This window comes from Pogoniulus pusillus, chromosome 36 (assembly GCF_015220805.1).
Source record: "Pogoniulus pusillus isolate bPogPus1 chromosome 36, bPogPus1.pri, whole genome shotgun sequence".
NCBI lineage: Eukaryota > Metazoa > Chordata > Aves > Piciformes > Lybiidae > Pogoniulus > Pogoniulus pusillus.
The window spans coordinates 6,734,726-6,752,821 of record NC_087299.1 but is presented as its reverse complement, the minus strand read 5'-3'; the positions used below and the strand labels follow the sequence as shown (position 1 = coordinate 6,752,821).

The window sequence follows — 18,096 nt, the reverse complement described above, 5'->3', positions numbered from 1 at the left end:
TTGGACTGGATGAGCTTGGAGGTCTCTTCCAACCTGGTTGATTCTATGATTCTATGATTGATTCTAAGGTTGCATTTAGGTTGGGCATGAGAAGAGACCTCACTCACTGAAAGGGCTCTCTGAGACTGCCAGGGGAGGTGGTTGATTCCCCAGCCCTGGAGGGGTTGCAAAGCCGCAGGGGTGTGGTGTTGAGGGACATGGTTAAGTGCCAGCCTTGGAGAGCGAGGGAATGCTTGGACTCACAGTATCATCTTAAGGGTCTTTTTCATCCACTGACCTGCAAAACGAACCCCAAAACTCACACAGAGTTGTGCAGTAGGTGTATGTGATTGCAGCGCTGGGTGCAGGTGGGATGGCTCCATCGGCCCTGCAAGCCTCATGCTGGCACAAGCCACAATTCATGTTACAAGCACACATATAGAACCACAGAATCAGGCAGGGCTGGAAAGGACCACAAGGATCAGCCAGTTCCAACCCCCCTGCCATGGGCAGTGACTTTAAGGCCTGTCTGGATGTGTTCCTCTGGGTTAGTATTGTCCTGCTCCAGCAGGGGATTGGACTCATGATCTCTTTAGGTCCCTTCCAACCTCTAACATCCTCTGATTCAATGACCTCCAGGGATGGGGCCTCAATCACCTCCCTAGGCAACCTATTCCAGCCTCTCACCACTCTCCTGCTCAACAACTTCCTCCTCACCTCCAGGCTAAATCTTCCTATCTCCAACTTTGCTCCATTCCCCCAAGTTCTGTCACTACCTGATACATAGCATCATAGAACCAACCAGGCTGGAAGAGACCTCCAAGCTCATCCAGTCCAACCTAGCACCCAGTCCTAGCCAATCAACCAGACCCTATTCATGTATGGGTTATTATATAGATATAGACTTTACTTATTTTATGATATATATATACTTATTTTATTTTTTATATATATATATTATATATGTATAAAATGATATCTATATAATATATACTATATATATAATTATATATTATGTGTATTATACATATATACTATATTATATGCATAAAATTATCTATTATATATATTATACATCCAATATATACTTTGTATATTATAGATATGTTATATTTAATAGTGTGTATCTATTCTACATACCTATAATATATATATTGTATTATATGTATGGGCACATATTCATGTAGGGTTATTACAATCGTTTCTTTGAGTTCACCAACATAGGTATTTTCCCATTCTCCATCCCAGCACAGTCTTCCTCACAGGGTCTTTTCACCTTTGGTCAGCAGCTCCCTCTTTATTGCTGGTATCAGGATGTCTCTGCTTCTCCTTTGTCTCCTTCCTGCTTTCTTAAGTCATAGAATCATAGAATCAACCAGGTTGGAAGAGACCTCCAAGATCATCCAGTCCAACCTATCCCCCAGCCCTAGCCAGTCAACTAGACCATGGCACCGAGTACCTCATCCAGTCACTGCAGACCTGGACCTTTACCAGACTACATCTCCAATTAGTAGCTGCAGACCCTTCTGCAGTAGCTGTTTAGGTCTGCATAGTATCAACTGCCTGCTAGAAACAAACGTTTCTACAAAGTTTGCTATTTTATGCTTTGCCACAGACACCCTCAAAATGTGCCTCTGGTCTGCAAGGCTTTGATTTTATCTCTATCACCACAATGATTCCAAATTTACAATGTAACGCCTTGAGTCTTCTCATCTTCTACCCAAACGTGCCTCATTTCTATGCCTCACACCCAGGTAATTCCCACTGGGATGCAAGCCACGAACTCTGTTGCTCTCTTTTCAGAAGAATGCTGTTCAAACGACGTTTTTTTTTCCCCCAAAAAAGCCATCTTCTGGCTATTTTTTGTCCTCAGCGCTAGATGGCAGCCAAATGTTGCAGCGGCTCCACAGACCTGGACCATGGGTTAAAGACTCGCAGAAGAAGCTTGGGGATGGAGAGCTGAAATCACCCCCGAGAAGCAGCCGATTGGTCTGACACTGGATCCATCCCATCTCCATGGCTGCTCCCACAGCACTCCATCCTGAGGAGCTCTGTAGTGAAGATGAGGCAGATATATGCTTGCTTTTACGTTCACAGAATCATAGAGTGGGTTGGGTTGGAAAGGACATTAAAGCTCACCCAGTTCCACACCCCCCCCCCCACCATGGGCAGGGACATCTCCCACCAGCCCAGGGGGCTCAAGGCCTCATCCAGCCTGGCCTTGAACACCTTCCAGGGAGAAGGCATCCACAGCCTCCCTGGGCAACCTGTGCCATTGTCTCCCTACCCTCACTGCAAAGAATTTCTTCCTCATCTCCAGTCTCAATCTGCCCTCCTCAAGCTTCAACCCATTCCCTCTTTTACAATCATAGAACCAACCAGGTTGGAAGAGAGCTCCAAGCTCAGTCAGCCCAACCTAGCACCCAGCCCTGGCCAATCAACCAGACCATGGCATTAGGTGCTGGATGAGGCTGTGGGCAGCCTGATCTAAGGTAGGGTGTCCCTGCCCGTAGCAGGGGAGCTGGAACTGAATGATCCTTGTGGTCCCTTCCAACCCTGACTGATTCTATGAAGAAGGCTGGGGAGAGGATGTCAGGTAGTGATAGGACTAGGGGGAATGGAACAAAGCTGGAAATGGGGGGATTAAAACTGGATATTAGGAAGAAGTTGTTGAGCATGAGGGTAACGGGACCCTGGAAGGGGTTGCTCAGGTAGGTGGTGGAAGCCTCATCCCTGGAAGTGTTTAAGGGCAGGCTGGATGAGGCTCTGGCCAGCCTGATCTAGTGTGAGGTGTCCCTGTCCATAGCAGGGGGGTTGGAACTGGCTGCTCCTTGTGGTCCCTTCCAACCCTGACTGATTCTATGATTCCATGTAGTGACCAGACCTGTGACAGTGCAACACCACTCAGGGTATATTTACTCAGACTAAAACTGCAAAAATAAAAGCCCAAGCATCACTGCTGTAATTCCTAAGCCTTCAGGAGGAATATGACACAGTTAACTGTTAGCTGTCACTTTTTTTCCCCCACTCCTTTCAGCCCACTCTTCCAGGCCTTTCTTTAGGAACACTCTGGTGAAACAGAGGAGCACTTTGCAGTCTTGTAAGACTCCAACTCCAGGTCTCCATGGAAGCAAAACAGCAGCTTCCCTTTGCACCTCCAAATCAAGCTAAGCAGCCTTTCCTTTTATGTAGCACAGGGTAAAAAAAAAAACAGAATGGAATTAAGAGTGATTCTTTGCCTGAGGCACAGACTGATTTCCTCCAGAAGACTCAAAGTTGGGGTCAGGCTGCTTACATCAATGTTACAAACTGTTTCCATCACATTTAGCACAGGGCCAGGGAAGACAAAAAAACCAACCAACAAAGCTGCTTGTTAATGAGTGTATCACTCCCCATTTTATCTCCTGCAGCAATGGATCTAGCTTGATGTTTGTAATGGAAACTGCCAGATAAACCAGGGCCAGACAATGCCTAAGAGTGGCACCATCTGGATGTTTAATACCCAGCTACTTGCATAGTACTGAGGAGAATGTGTAGTTGTCTTAGAAGTTGTTTCCATTTGTTCCCAAAGCATTAGGTGGAGGGCATCCAGTTTCTTGGCAGTTATAAATCAGCTCCCAGCCACTTCTTTAGTGCTGCCTGGACAGGCCAGGATTGATTCTAACTCTACAAGGCAATGTAAGTTTGGGGAATTGCTGCAAATACTGGATAAAGCCTCCTTGAACCATGCAGCTTCACTGTGGGGACTCAAATCAATCCCAAAGTCATTGCCTCCATTATTGCCAGCCCCAAATGTCTGTACTTGTGACTGAGGAAATTTCAATAGTCATACTGAAAGGGGAAAAAAAAACCCAAACAACCCACAGTTATCAGGGGGTCAGCAGCTGTTTTGCTTCAGTCACATGAAATAAAATCCCTCTGGTTTGGGGTTTTTTCCCTCTTTTCCAGATACAAAGCTGCAGCCCATTAAAATTCAATCCACTAAAAATGAATGCAAAACTAGCAGACCATTGTTTCCCACATCCCATTCATAATGCATGGGAAAAAAAGGGGGGGGGAAAGAACAACAACAAACAATCCAAAGAGGAAAATCCTTTGGAGAATTATACATTTCCTCCATCAGGAGTTAGGTTCTTGTTCTACATGGTTTACTCTTGTCTATCCTCTGCCCAGCAAGCTGTTGTGATGCAATCCACAGAGACAGAGGCATGAAGATGTGAGCTGACTGCAAAGAATGTCTCTATAGCATCTCACAGGTGCTGGTTTGGCAGGTAGCTGTGCCCTCTCCTATACCTGCTGGGGTGAAGAGAGTCACGAAACTGTTAATTAAATCTGGTCCTCGGTTCCCTCAGACTCACATCAGCAACAAACAGTGCTGGCTGCACACAAACAAAGCAGCTGGAATCACAGACAAAGGTTTAGGAGCAAAGAGCAGCTCACTCAAAGGCCAAACAAGGATGATTTCTATGCAAAGCCAAACGGATACAAATGGTTTGGCTCAGTGAGTTTTCATGCAAAATTCCACTTTTGGCTTCCTAGAGCTGAAAGACTGAAATGATCAGCCAGAGTAGTGCACCTCTTCTCCCCACACTGTTGGACATGTGGATCATGAGCTCCTTGTACCAGGTGCTGTGACCTCCTGCCTCATGAATATTTTAGGCAGGACCAAATGACCATTGTAGCTCAAGCCTTTCTTTTCCTGCACTTATGGACAGCACCAGGAGTTGATGCAGCAGAAGAGCTTGCCTGGAGAGATCATCATAGAATCAGCCAAGTTGGAAGAGACCTCCAAGCTCATCCAGTCCAACCTATCACCCAGCCCTGTCCAATCAACTAGGTTGGAAGAGACCTCCAAGCTCTTCCAGTCCAACCTAGCACCCAGCCCTGTTCAATCAACCAGGTTGGAAGAGACCTCCAAGCTCATCCAGTCCAACCTAGCACCCAGCCCTGTCCAATCAACCACGCTGGAAGAGACCTCCAAGCTCATCCAGTCCAACCTAGCACCCAGCTCTGTCCAATCAACTACATCATGGCACTAAGTGCCTCATGCAGTTTGTTTTTTTTAACACCTCCAGGGATGGCAACCTCCATCCTCTAAGTTTTTCAAGGCCTGGGTACAGCCCTGAGTAACCTAGTGTCATCTCACAGCTGCCCCTGTTTGGAACTCAAAGCTGAACTAGATGACCTCCAAAGCTCCCTTCCAATCTGAACTTCTCTGTGATCCCACAGTGGTAACCAAAGATCCGAATGCAGAATTGGTTTGCTTGGAAATGACCTTTTAAGACCATTGAGTCCAACCATCAACCCAAGACCACCACGGCCATTAAGCCATGTCCCCAAGTGCCATGTCTCCTACACTGGGATCTAGATCATGCCAGTACTCAGAGAAGAAACCCTTCATCTTCACATTAACACTGTCACAACAGAGTATCACTGACACCAGGCCAAGAGCTGCTTAGTGTGAGTCCAACAAGACCTTGAACCCATCTGTGACGCTTTCATTTCTTTTCATTCTCCTCTTCATTTATTCAGGTCAATGCCAAGGTGGTACAAGGCTCATTATTGACACATTTGATTTTCCACAGCTGGCAATCCATGACAAGATGAAGAACAGAACAGTAACACTGCTTGACAGAAGCTGACAGAGATGTACAAAAATCAGTGCCGCTCCAACAGTCCTGCGCACAACTGCTGACAGAAAAGACTGACTTGAAACCGCTTTTTAAGAGACCTCTGACCCAAATTTACTGCTTCAAATCCCCTAAACCACTACATACAGTTTGTCTGCATGGTCTAAAAAAAAACCCAATGATTGCCACTTTTGCTTTCCCCCCCCCCCCCCCCCCCCCCCCCCCCCCCCCCCAGCAGTCAGTCTCTTTAAGGATTAAAAAGGAAAACTTATGACATTGTCCTTCGGTGTCAACAAATCACATCACCTTCCTGGTTCTGCCATGCTACATCTTGTCAGGCTGCTTCAATCAAGTACACAGGCGAGTGAATAAAAGAGAACACTTTAGAGTCAGCTGCACATGAGAAAGAAAGCAAAGCAACAACAAATAAAAGGTACTTGTGCCTGGGGAACGACAGACCTTCAGTTTCTCAGCAAGTGATCACAGGGATTAAGAACAGTACCAATTGCTGGGTTTTCTTAAGCGTTCTACAAGCTTCCTATGCCCTCTACTAACAAGTTTACACTTCACAAACTACTTCCACACTGATAAACATTGACACAGACAGCTCACACAGGATGAAAAGGTGACGTCTTAACAGAAGAACCACTCTACTTTTTGTTTCGGGTGCTCAGTTGAAGGGAGACAAAAGTCATCTTCTGTCACAGCACTCAGCTACATACAACGCCAAGTAAAAAAATCAGCTCACTTAAACAAACACCTCTCAGATGGGAACTGACTCTACTTCGTGTATATATTAAAGTTCAAGTAATGAGCAGTCTAAGTTTCTCTGCTTGTTTTTCCCTTCCCTTGTTTAAAACCTACCAACCACTTCCAGAGACAAAAAGAAAACCACTTAGGGAGATACATTTGTCTAGGGAGACTACAGGAACAGATACACCGATAGAAAGGGGACAAAACCTCAGCACTAAGGCACCATAGAATTAATACTAAAATATGGCTAAACCCTACGGACTACAGCATTGAGTGAGCAGTTACTCTAGCAAGGAGTGCCCCTGTGCTCCAAACGCTCGGCTACAACGTGACTTCGGTGCTCAGAGAGGCTGCTTTTTACCTCGGTGCAGCTGCACGCAGCATTCCTAAGTGGGATTTCAGAGGGAGGTGATGGTGCTCAGCTACACTCAACTTACTTTTATCATTAAAGATGGGTTCCTACTTGCACAACTAAATGGAATATTCAGCCTCAGTCTGCCCCTTTAGCATCGCCCTCCGTGGAAATGACCAACATCTAATGGGAGAAAAGCAGGTTTGGCGGGTGCCAAGATGCCGACAGGGCACTTGAGCATGACCAGAACCCCCCTGTTTGTTCAGACAGTGCCCAGGCTAGGTCCCAACATCTCTGAACATCATCAAGTATGACACAACCCCCACTGAAGCTGCAAAGATTTAGGTGGGATTTCTACCCAGATCCCTCTCAGCTATGGGGTTTGTGGTACCACCATTCTGTCCTCCTGCAGCTTTCAAACCACATTCTCCCTCAGGGGAAAAAAAGAAAAAAAGAACCCCAAAGACAACCAAAACAATTCCAAGTGCGGGGATTTTTAGGCATAGGCTTAAAACGAGGGTGTTCTGGAGAGTCTTCTGCAAGAGCTGCTGTTTGCTTTAAAGAACTGACATTTTTTTTCTGGCACTTGTGGACCTTTGCCACGATTCACTTTTAATCCACTGAGATCCCAAGAGTTCAGTGACCACGGAGGGCTCAGGAAAAGCTGCCCTAGGAGGAAGAAGAGCTCCACATACCGAGGGAACCCCCAAATCCTCTAAGTTTGGGCAAGGCGAAGCCAAGCCACCCAACGCTTCAAACAACGCCCTGGGCGCAACCGCTGCCAGCAGAGCTTGGCTGAACCTCTCTCCCCCTCCCCTGGAAGCCCCGAGAAGCCGACGCCGGGCTCGCTGCAAGAAGCGCTCTAGCCAGAGAACCGGGAGAGCCACCGCACCCCGGGGGTCGCCTCCGGAGCGTCCTCCGCGCCCGGCGCTGTCGGCCCGACCCCGCTCCGTTCCCGCTCCCCCCGGGTTAGGCGCGGCGCGGGGCACCAGCGGCCGGACTCATGAGGTTCTCGGTGATGTAGGCCACCAGGAGACAGATGAAGACGAGCATGACGCAGATAGTGCCCCCCACAGCCGTCATGGCGACCACGATGTCCCGCATGGCTGCCGGCTCCACGCGGAACTCCACGCAGTGCGCGGGGGGCGCGGGGCGCGGCGGCGCGACGCGGGGCTGCAGGCAGAGGCGGTAGCGGACGCTGCCGTGCGCCTCGGGCAGCAGGTAATCGCGGCAGGCGGCGCCCAGCTCCACGCTGTCGCAGGGGAAACGCGTGTAGGTCCCGTCCCAGGAGCAGTTGAGGGCGAAGCCGCGGAGGCCGGCGGCGGGGCGCGGCGGCGCCCACTGCAGCAGCACGCTGCCGTTGCGCAGCACGTTGGCCACCAAGGCGCCGCCCGGGGAGCGGTGGGCGCGGCAGGCCCGGGCCGAGCACTGGAAGCCGCGGGCTGGAGTACGGAAGCAAAGCCGCCCGCCCGCCGAGCCTTCGGCCACCACCTTGTAAGGGCACCACGGCTCGTCCTCCGCCGCCGCCGCCGCTTGGGTGCGGGCCTCGGCCCGCCGAGGTGAAGCGGGAGGCGTTGGCCCCACGGCCCTCAGGGCGGCCGCCGGCGCCCCGAAGCAGAGCAGGGCGAGGAAGGGCGGCAGCAGGCTGGGCATACCGGCCGCCGCGGCATGGAGCCGAGCCGCGGTACCGGCTGAGCGGCGCCGGTTATAAACGCGGGCACCGCAGCCGCTCCGCCGGCCGCCAATGGAGAGGCGGCTCCGCCGTTAACTCTCGCTGGGCTGCGGAGCACTCGCCGCGCTGGGCAGCGCGCTCAGGACGCGCAACCGGCTCTGGACCGACGGCGGGAGGAAGCAGCGGCTCTCACCCCGGGAGGCTTCGGCTTTCATCCCGCCGGCGGGGGGGTCCGCAGCCCCTGATGGGCCGTTCTTGGGCGCCCCGAGTGCTGCGCCCCTCGATAAGGACTGGCTGGGGGCAGCTCAGCCCCCTCCATCCCCCCCTCACTGGGCTCTGCACCTGGCATCGCTGCGGGATGCGCTGCGCAGGTCCGGTGGAGCTCCATCCCACGGGACGGTGTGAAGCGGGTTCGGGCACGCACGGGTGCCTCTGCCACCGAGGACTCCCAACCAGCCGAGATCTGGCGCCGAAGTTAGAGAGTTCGGCTGCGGCTGCAGCAGGCTTGTTCGAAGTGGGCATTAGAGGGGTTTTATTGACCGCTTTTTTAATGGCGTTACCTGCAGACCTGGGCTGCTTTAACCCCTTGGGACCACAACTTCAGACAAACTCGGCTAGGATGCAGTACAGGGAGAAAGACCTGAGACTCCCAGGAGGTCTGCTGCTAGCTGGGAGAAAGCTGTAGGTCTTCAGTGCACGCTGGTTTGTGAAACCAAAGGAAAAAGACAGTCCTCTTCCTCCCATCTTAATGCCACTTCCCCCCTCTCGGCAGCAGGACCAGCCCATCCATCATCCATCCATCCATCCATCCATCCATCCATCCATCCATCCATCCATCCATCCATCCATCCATCCATCCATCGCCAGCTGGGGGATTTTGCAGCACAGGAGAGGGCTGAAGGAGACAGCAGTACTCCATCCTTCCTAGCCTCGCCACGGTGCTTTCTAAACGACCTTGAAAGGTTTACACGATGGGATAGGTTTGTTTAAAGGTGGGAACAAAAGGTCTCCCATGGAAAAAAAAAACAAGGAAAGATATCACTTCCCCAGGGCACTGTTTGGAGATTCTTTGAGCAGCTAAAAACTCCTTTAAGTCTTCTCTGAGTTGCTGATTTTGTCACTCACACATACACACTAAAATAACTATGATCTGGGAGTTGTGCTTTGATCAGATTTTACAACCTGCCTGTTTCAGGTGTTCATAGCAGAGCATAAGCATTTGTCTAGATTTAACTTGTAAACCAGAGTGCTTAGATGGTTAACCCCCACCCAAAATGTGCCTAAGCACATGGGTGTAGCTTTTCTTCCCTGTGTTACCTGCGTGGAGATACAGAAGCTACAGATCACATGCTGATGGGTTTTTTTCCTTTAGATGTGTTTATTGTCTCATATAACAAAAATAAGTATTCTGAAGCCCATTTTTTGTTTCATTGGCCAAAGAAACCCCCCCAAAAAAATCAAACCACTCAGAAATAAAAAAAAAAAAACCCAACAAAAATAAATCCCTCCAAACCAAACCCAAATTATAAGGGCTTGGACTTCATTTAAAGGTGTCACTTAAATATATACAAAGTGCAGTTATCAACAATAGTTTTGGTTTCTGATGTAGAGAATCATAGACTCAAGCAGGTTGGAAGAGAGCTCCAAGCTCAGCCAGCCCAACCTAGCACCCAGCCCTGGCCAATCAACCAGACCATGGCACTAAGTGCCCCAGCCAGGCTTGGCTGCAACACCTCCAGGCACGGCCACTCCACCACCTCCCTGGGCAGCCCATTCCAATGCCAATCACTCTCTCTGACAACAACTTCCTCCTAACATCCAGCCTAGACCTTCCCTGGCACAGCTTGAGGCTGTGTCCCCTTGTTCTGTTGCTGGTTGCCTGGCAGCAGAGCCCAACCCCACCTGGCTACAGCCTCCCTTCAGGTAGTTGTAGACAGCAATGAGCTCTGCCCTGACTGTCCTCTTCTGCAGGCTGCACACCCCCAGCTCCCTCAGCCTCTCCTCATAGAGTTTGAGTTTCAGGCCTCTCACCAGCTCTGCACTCTTCTCAAGCTCCCCTCACCACCAGAGCTTGAGGGTCTCTTCCAACCTGGTTAGAACACATTCCAGTACCTCAACATCTCTCTGCAATGGAGGAGCCCAGAACTGGACACAGCACTCAAGGGGTGGCCTGAGCAGTGCTGAGCACAGGGGCACAAGAACCTCCCTTGTCCTGCTGCCCACACTGCTCCTGAGCCAGCCCAGGATGCCATTGGCTCTGCTGCCCACCTGGGCACTGCTGCCTCATCTTCAGCTCCTCTCTGCCAGCACCCCCAGCTCCCTCTCTGCCTGGCTGCTCTCAGCCACTCTGGCCCCAGCCTGTAGTGCTGCTTGGGGTTGTTGTGGCCAAAGTGTAGAACCCTGCCCTTGGCCTTGTTCAATCTCCTCCATTGGCCTCTGCCCACCCATCCAGCCTGGCCAGGTCCCTCTGCAGGGCTCTGCTACCCTCCAGTAGATCCACACTACTCCTCGCTTGGTGTCATCTGCAAACCTACTGATGATGGGCTCCATCCCCATGGCCAAAAGTAATTATTTGATTTGGCTTTTTTAAAGGCCAAATATTTAAACACAATTTAAATGTTCAGAGTGATTTCCACAGCTAGCTTTTAAGCAATTTTAGGGTGCTGTTAGCCTATAGGAACTTGCTAGAAAGCTCTTTTGATACCAAGAGGTATCAATAGCAATCAGTGTTGGGGGTGGAGGAACCAAACAAGGACCAGCACAGAAAAGGAGGCTGAAGTTGTAGTAAATGCTGCTCTCCTCAGAACCTCCTTGGTCACCCCAGAAGAGGAGGTGGTGTGCTGCTGAAGTCACTTCTCAGTGGCCAAGGCAAACTTACCTGTGGAAGTCCCAGCCAGGAATGCTGAACTGAAGCTGTGACAGCTCTTCTGAGCAGTGTGTGGGTGCTCAGAGGTTTGGAGCCACACCAAGCAAGTTGTGCCTCCTTAAGCTTTGTGTAACTACTATTAAGAGCAGATTGTGCTTGAGAGCTGTCAGCTTTTCAACGACCAGGGAAGAGTCCTGGCACCAGCTTCTGATATGCTTATGATTTGCAGTGCCCTTTTGAGTTCTTCTGTTGGGAGATCCAACAGAGGGCTCTGACATTTGGTGTAGCAAAGGGAAATATTTAGTTTGGGGGGGTGTGCAGACAGCTCACACCTGCAGCACACAAGGGTTTAGGGCATGTTCTCCTCCAGCTATTTCAGATGTCTTAGAGAAAACATCTCATTAAACTCCCATTAAATTGTCACATTTTAAACCCCACACCTCCACCCCCAAAAGATGCCAGCTAAATGAATGAGCCTAATAATCCTAAACAGGTTTCCAAGTAAGTGGATTACAGAGAGATAGGCCTCATTAAACAGAGATTTCATTTACCTAATCGATGGGCATGTGTGCTCCTCAGCCAGGGCACAGAATGGGCTATCCATTCTCATCATCTGGTTAAAGATGGGGCCAAGCCACTTTAATACATACTTGGACATCAGATGAACCCTGGGAGGACACTTGTTTGCATCCTGGGAGGACACTGGTTTGCAGAAATCTAACCCTCATCTTGCTGGAGTCCCAAGGAAAATAAAGAGCAACCCAAGGAAACATCTCTAACACTGGCACAGGGTAGCTGCACCTTAGCCTGCTCCCTGTCCTTTGGCCTTGCCCTGTCTCTAAGCAAAACCCAATTATTTATGCAAGAGGCAAGCAAAACCACATGGTCTGGCTCAGACCTTCTGCCAGCACTGGCTCCATGTGAACACTTTGTCTCATCGTTTGCTCTCTTGGTAATCCAGCTGTTTCCTCAAGCCTTTTCCCCTGCCCCAGCCTGCAATAAAACTCAACTTGGACTTCTCCTGTATTGCTTCAAGACTTTTTCCACTCAGGCCAGATACTGTTCTTTGCTTGGAGCAGTGAAGCCCCAGCCCCAGGCAGTGCCTCAGAATCAGTTAGATCCCTTACTGCCTTAGAGACCTTCAAACAGACACAGCACCACAGGGGTTCTGCTTTTCTCATCCTCCTCCCCTGGGTTTACTAAGTCTCCCGTTTCATCTCCTGTTGAAAGAAACAAGCAACCAGTCATAGAACGGGGGCAGCTTGCTGCAGGCCAGCCAAGGCAGCACTAACCACCCACAGCTAACCATTTTTGCAGCCCTGTGCTAATTTTAGCCTTGGATTCAGCCAGGGCAGACAATCCCCAGAGCAGAGATGCTAAGGGCAGCGTGCAACATATGGCTGCTAAAGCATTGCTCCTGGGAGGGAGCTTTACATTTAGGGGCTGAGTTGCTGCAGCTCCCTCCAAGTCATAACTTTGAGGATTACTCATCCTAGACATGCAAAAGCAGAGGATGTGCCTCCTAATTTAGATAGCTCCTGCAGCCTCTCTGAATCAGCAGGCTGCCTCATCCCCACTCTGCTTCTATTTCCAGCGCTTGATTCACTTCCAGTCAGGTCTGAACTTATGTTCTCTGACAGTCACCAGGGAAGAGGAGTGAATGAGGTTCAGGGGTCAGACAGCTGTGCCTGCCTACCTTGCTGGGGCAGCTTGAAACTGACATCATAGACTGTTGGTCACAGATCATAGAATGGATTGGCTTGCAAGACCATCCAGTTCCACCCCCCTGCCATGGGCAGGGACACCTCCCACTAGCCCAAGGTTGCTCAAGGCCCCATCTAACCTGGGCTTGAACACCTCCGAGGAGAGGGAATCCACAACCTCCCTGGGCAACCTGTTCCAGTGTCTCCCCACCTTCCCTGTAAAGAATTTCTTCATAGTCTCCAGTCTACATGTCCCTTCTTCCAGCTTCAACCCATTCCCTCTCACCCTATCACAAGCCCCTGTCAAAAGTCCCTCCCCAGCTTTCTTGCAGCCCTCTTCAGGTACTAGAAGGGTGCTGTAAGGTCTCCCTAGAGCCTTCTCTTCTCCAGGCTGAGCTCCCCAGAGCCTACACTGCTGCACTATGCCACAGTGACATCTTCCCAGCCCAGCTGAGAGTTAAAGGCATTTCTGATCAGGATTCATCTGAATACTGCAGCTCCAGCTGATCTGTTCTGAACATGCTATTTATAGCAGCAGTGGAGGCTAACAAGTATTGCATCATGCAGCAAGGTTGCTAATGTAAAGCACTAATGCAGCATTAAGCCATTTTGGACAATTGAAACCCCAGCATAGCTCTGCAGTGAGCTCCTTAGGTGAGCAGCTCTGCCATTAGGCTATCAGATCTTTTCCTCTGGCTGCTGTCCTGCCCCTGGCACCTCTGCTTATTCTACCCACAAAGGCAGCAAGCAGCAGGATGAGTCTAGAGCCTCTAGGAGGGCATGTGTCTGCTCTGGAGATCTGTGTGCACACCAAGGGCTGGACAGCTGTCTGCTTAAAGCAGGCTACTCTAGGGAGTGATATAAAATGGGAGCTCAGAAAACTTTCTTCAGCTGGGGCATTGCTGAAGCTCTCAGTTGAAATGGTTTAATTTATCCAGGAGCTGGACCACTCCTGAATTTCTGATCCAGGAGAAAGCTGGGATAGCAAGAAAAACATACACAGAGGATGCTCTGCAGGTTGAATGCTTCTTTCCAGGGCTAGGAAAGCTCTTTTCATCTTCAGTGAGGGGTTGCAGCTGCACTGCTGCTGACATCAGTAACCACGGGTGGGATGCTCTGCCTTTGGCTTTCTTAACTGAGCTGAGCTAAGGTGTTGAGAAGAGGATCCAGTTGCTCACGTGGCTGGCATGTGGTCATTTCTGCAGCTTAGCTGTCACTTTTGCATTGCTCCACACAAAAATGAGGCTAAGCTCCTCTCCACCTTACCCTAGTGGGAGTAAAGGATCTTTGAAAGAACCACAGAATCATTAAGTTTGGCAAAGGCTTCTAAGATCATCAAGGCTGAGGTTCAGGCTGGATGTTAGGAGGAAGTTCTTCCCAGAGAGAGTGATTGGCATTGGAATGGGCTGCCCAGGGAGGTGGTGGAGTTGCTGTGCCTGGAGGTGTTCAAGAACAGACTGAAGCGCTTAGTGCCATGATCTGGTTGATTGGCCAGGGCTGAGTGCTAGGTTGGACTGGATGAGCTTGGAGCTCTCTTCCAACCTGCTTGATTCTATGATTCTATGATTTTAAGAGAATGGATCATCAAGAAAAGCCTGGCTGGGGCACTTAGTGCCATGGTCTGATTAACTGGCTAGGGCTGGGTGCTAGGTTGGACTGGATGAGCTTGGAGCTCTCTTCCAACCTGGTTGTTTCTATGATCCTATGATTTGAAGAGAATGGATCATCAAGAAAAGCCTGGCTGGGGCACTTAGTGCCATGGTCTGGTTGATTGGCCAGGGCTGGGTGCTAGGTTGGACTGGCTGAGCTTGGAGCTCTCTTCCAACCTGCTTGATTCTATGATTCTAAGTCCAGCTGTCAACACTGCCACTAAAACATGCCCCAAAGTGCAATGTCTACATCTTTTTTGACCACCTCCAGGGATGGTGACTCCATCACCTCCCTGGGCAATGCCTGACCACTCAAGAAACACTACTGAGCAGAAAGTTTTATGAAGGCAGATTCCTTTGTATTAGCAACCAGTCGAGTGAGTCCAGGGACCAGTTGAAGCACACCTCTGCTGCCCAGAGGGTTAAACAAAAACCAAACTAAAGAAAAACTCTCCAGCTTGGGAGGGGATAGGGAAAACAAAACCACAATAAATCAAAAGGTGCTTCTAAGAGAAGCAGCAGGATAAAACCATTCCTACAGTCTGAGAGCACTTCCATGCTATTGACCAGAGAGGCAGCAACGGCCCCACACACATGGGTGGTGATGCACATCTGCAAGCTCCCTGCTCAGTGCCTGTGCAGACCATTATCTCCTCCTGCTTGGGCCTCTTCTGGGCAGTGTTTAATACAGGAGCCAGTTCCCAGGAGGAATTCCCATCCTCTCGTTCCTAGCATATTCCATTTGCCCTTAGAGTCTTTCAGTAGTAGTCATCCTTCTTGCCATCAGCTCTCTGTATGCCAGCGTGGTCCTTCTGCTCTTGGACAAGTTCCAGGTCATCATTGTCATCCACCTCACCTCCATGATCCTCCTGGGTGCAGAGGGAACAGCCAGGAAGGAAAAAAAAAAAGTCAGCAAAGTCTGGAAAAGGAGGAAAAGGAGACCCTAACTAGCAGCACACTTGAGAAGAGTTGTTCCACCCTACCAACCCAGCCTGGGAAACTCAGGGAAGCAGGGAAGAATCCCTCTCTGCCAGAGACCTTCTGGTGTCATTGGCAAGCCATTTTGCCAAAGCACAGAGGTGAGCAGCAGAGGTGTTGCCATGCTCAGCCTGTTCACTCTGCCCACTGCAATGCAATATGGACATCTCAGCCTGCTGCTGCTCCTACATCCACCACATTTAAACCTGGGATGGATCCCACCTGTGATGTGCAGCATCCACCCCAGCCCCTACTGGCATGTTGGAGTGTACAAACCAGGTTCTACAGACAGGGCAAAGAGAGCTCTCCTGAGCCTTTTGGTGGCCTTCAGTCTTCTAGAGGAATGCCAACTTGTCACTGACTACAGCAGCCCTGGGTCCCTGAGGCACAGCAAGAAAACTTGTTCTCAGCCAAGCAAAGGAGAAGTTGCTTCCCCTGGCAACTGTGGCAGTGGGATGGCACATCCTTAGAATCACAGAATCAGCCAAGGGTGGAAGGGACCACAAGGAGCAGCCAGTTCCAACCCTCCTGCCATGCCCAGGGACACCCTACCCTAGAGCAGGCTGCACACAGCCTCAGCCAGCCTGGCCTCAAACACCTCCAGCCATGGGGCCTCAACCACCTCCCTGGGCAACCCATTCCAGCCTCTCACCACTCTCCTGCTCAACAACTTCCTCCTCACTTCCAGCTTTGCTCCACTCCCCCCAGTCCTATCACCACCTGACAGCCTCAAAAGTCCCCCCCCAGCTTTCTTGTAGCCCACGTCAGATACTGAAAGGCCACAAGAAGGTCACCTGGGAGCCTTCTCCTCTCCAGACTGCACAGCCCCAAGTCCTTCAGTCTCTCCTCACAGAAGAGCAGCTCATCCTCGTGGCCCTGCTCTGGACACCTTCCACATCCCTCTTGTCCCAGGGGCTCCAGCACTGGATGCAGTACTCCAGGTGGGGTCTCAGCAGTGCAGAGCAGAGGGGCAGGATCACTTCCCTCACCCTGCTGCCCACACTGCTCCTGCTGCAGCCCAGGCTCTGCTTGGCTCTCTGAGCTGCAAGTGCACACTGCTGGCTCCTGTTGAGCTTCTTGCCCACCCTTCTCATCCACCCAGCTTCTTCTGCTACCCTTACTTCTAGCCAACCTGCTGGCTGTAACCCAATGACAAAGCACAGGTCTAGTTCTCCCCAGCTCTTCAACAGCTGCAGGTTTGACCCGGTGGGACCTGTGCTGCAGCAGGCTCCAAGGGCTCCCAGTGAATTTCTCAGCACAGGTATAAAGCCAAGGTGATGCCTGGAGAGACACATCTTGGTCTTGCCCAAGTAATTCACTCCAGCTGCTGTTGGGTGAGCATCTCACAGCTCAGCTGCTGCAAATGGATGCAGGAAGAAATGAGGAGGGGAGACAGAGCCTAAAGAGTAATCTGAGTACCTGGGAAAGAAAAGGGAGCAGAGCTAAGTTGGCTCTGGGTTTGTTCTGGAGCCCCACCTCCCTGAGCAGGCAGAGACAAAACTGAAGTTAGTGCTCACATCTGCTCAGCTGACAGCTGAGTGAAGCTCAGCTCCTGACCACCAACACACCCAGGTAACAATCACACCAGAGAGGGAAAGAGGAAGAACCTTGGTGTCGTACAATTTCTTGCTCCTGATCTTCCTGATAGTCATCCATTGGATCTTCCCTGGGCTTGGCAGGTCTGCCAGCATCCTGGAAAACACAGACACTCACTCACTGCCAGCAGTGCCCCAGCCAGGGCTAGAGCTACCTTGCATTAAAGCCCCAGGTGTGGGCTATAAACCAGGGCAGCAGAGGGGCAAGGAGAAACCCCAACCCCGTTTCTGCTTTCTCCATCCAGCCTCTTTCCACCTGCTGGCAGCAACAACGCAGCTCTTTTCCCTGTGGGGAGCAAGTCCTCTCCTGCAGTGGGGAGTGCCAGGAGCCTTGCACAAGCTGCTGTGGCACCAAATGCCAGCACTGCTGGGAATCCACAGGTTATTTAGGGTAGGGCTTCAGGGAGCACAGCCCAACCCTGTCTGAAAGTCAGGGATTCAGTCACTAATTCTTTCCACGTTTTCATTAATCTTAAGGAGGTGCTGCTCTGCTGGTGCCAGCATCTCTTTCTTCTTTGATTTCATTGGCTTGGGGTGCTTTTTTTCCCCCCTTAAGCCTCACTATTAGTCATGGGTTTCGAGCCTGACAGATAAAACACTCCTTTTTAAAACAAGCAACACTCAGCTTCTTGTCAAAACAAGCTAATATTTCCCTGATGCAGTCTGGCTTCAGCCAGCAAGAAGCACTTTGCAAAAGAAATGGATTCCATCTGCAAGCAGGCAGAGTTCTCACGTGTGGCCACTGCTGCCAAGAGCCTGCTGCACACACAGCAGGACCTGACCAGACCCCCAGCACAGGCCCTGTTACTGGCTCTGGGGTTGGTGTCTCAGGTGCTTGAAAAGATCCAGATCTCTGCAGTCAGAGCTCCTGCTCAAGGTCTCTTTCAGATGCTAGGCTGTGGGGAGAGTCAGCTCCTGC

At 50.6% G+C, this 18,096-nt stretch overlaps 2 protein-coding genes across 4 annotated transcripts in view; both read right to left on the bottom strand.

Annotated features, from left to right (window-relative positions):
• Positions 1–5,835: 5,835 nt before the first annotated feature.
• FNDC10 (fibronectin type III domain containing 10) lies at positions 5,836–8,677 on the bottom strand. Its single transcript, XM_064171993.1, has one exon. It carries the CDS (start codon positions 8,365–8,367, stop codon positions 7,684–7,686), a length of 684 nt encoding a protein of 227 aa, XP_064028063.1. The 5' UTR covers positions 8,368–8,677; the 3' UTR covers positions 5,836–7,683.
• A 6,264-nt stretch (positions 8,678–14,941) lies between these two features.
• LOC135190363 (Golgi integral membrane protein 4-like) overlaps positions 14,942–18,096 on the bottom strand; it is a 37,738-nt gene continuing 34,583 nt past the window's right edge. For 2 of the 3 annotated variants that reach the window (XM_064171693.1, XM_064171692.1), the window contains exons 13-14: positions 17,203–17,274; positions 14,942–15,473 (exon numbers count right to left, since the gene is read on the bottom strand). In XM_064171693.1, coding sequence (XP_064027763.1) covers positions 15,363–15,473; positions 17,203–17,274 — 183 coding nt within the window. In that variant the 3' untranslated portion in view covers positions 14,942–15,362. Of the gene's footprint in view, positions 15,474–17,189; positions 17,275–18,096 lie in introns of all 3 variants that reach the window. The other variant, XM_064171694.1, reaches the window with a different exon arrangement.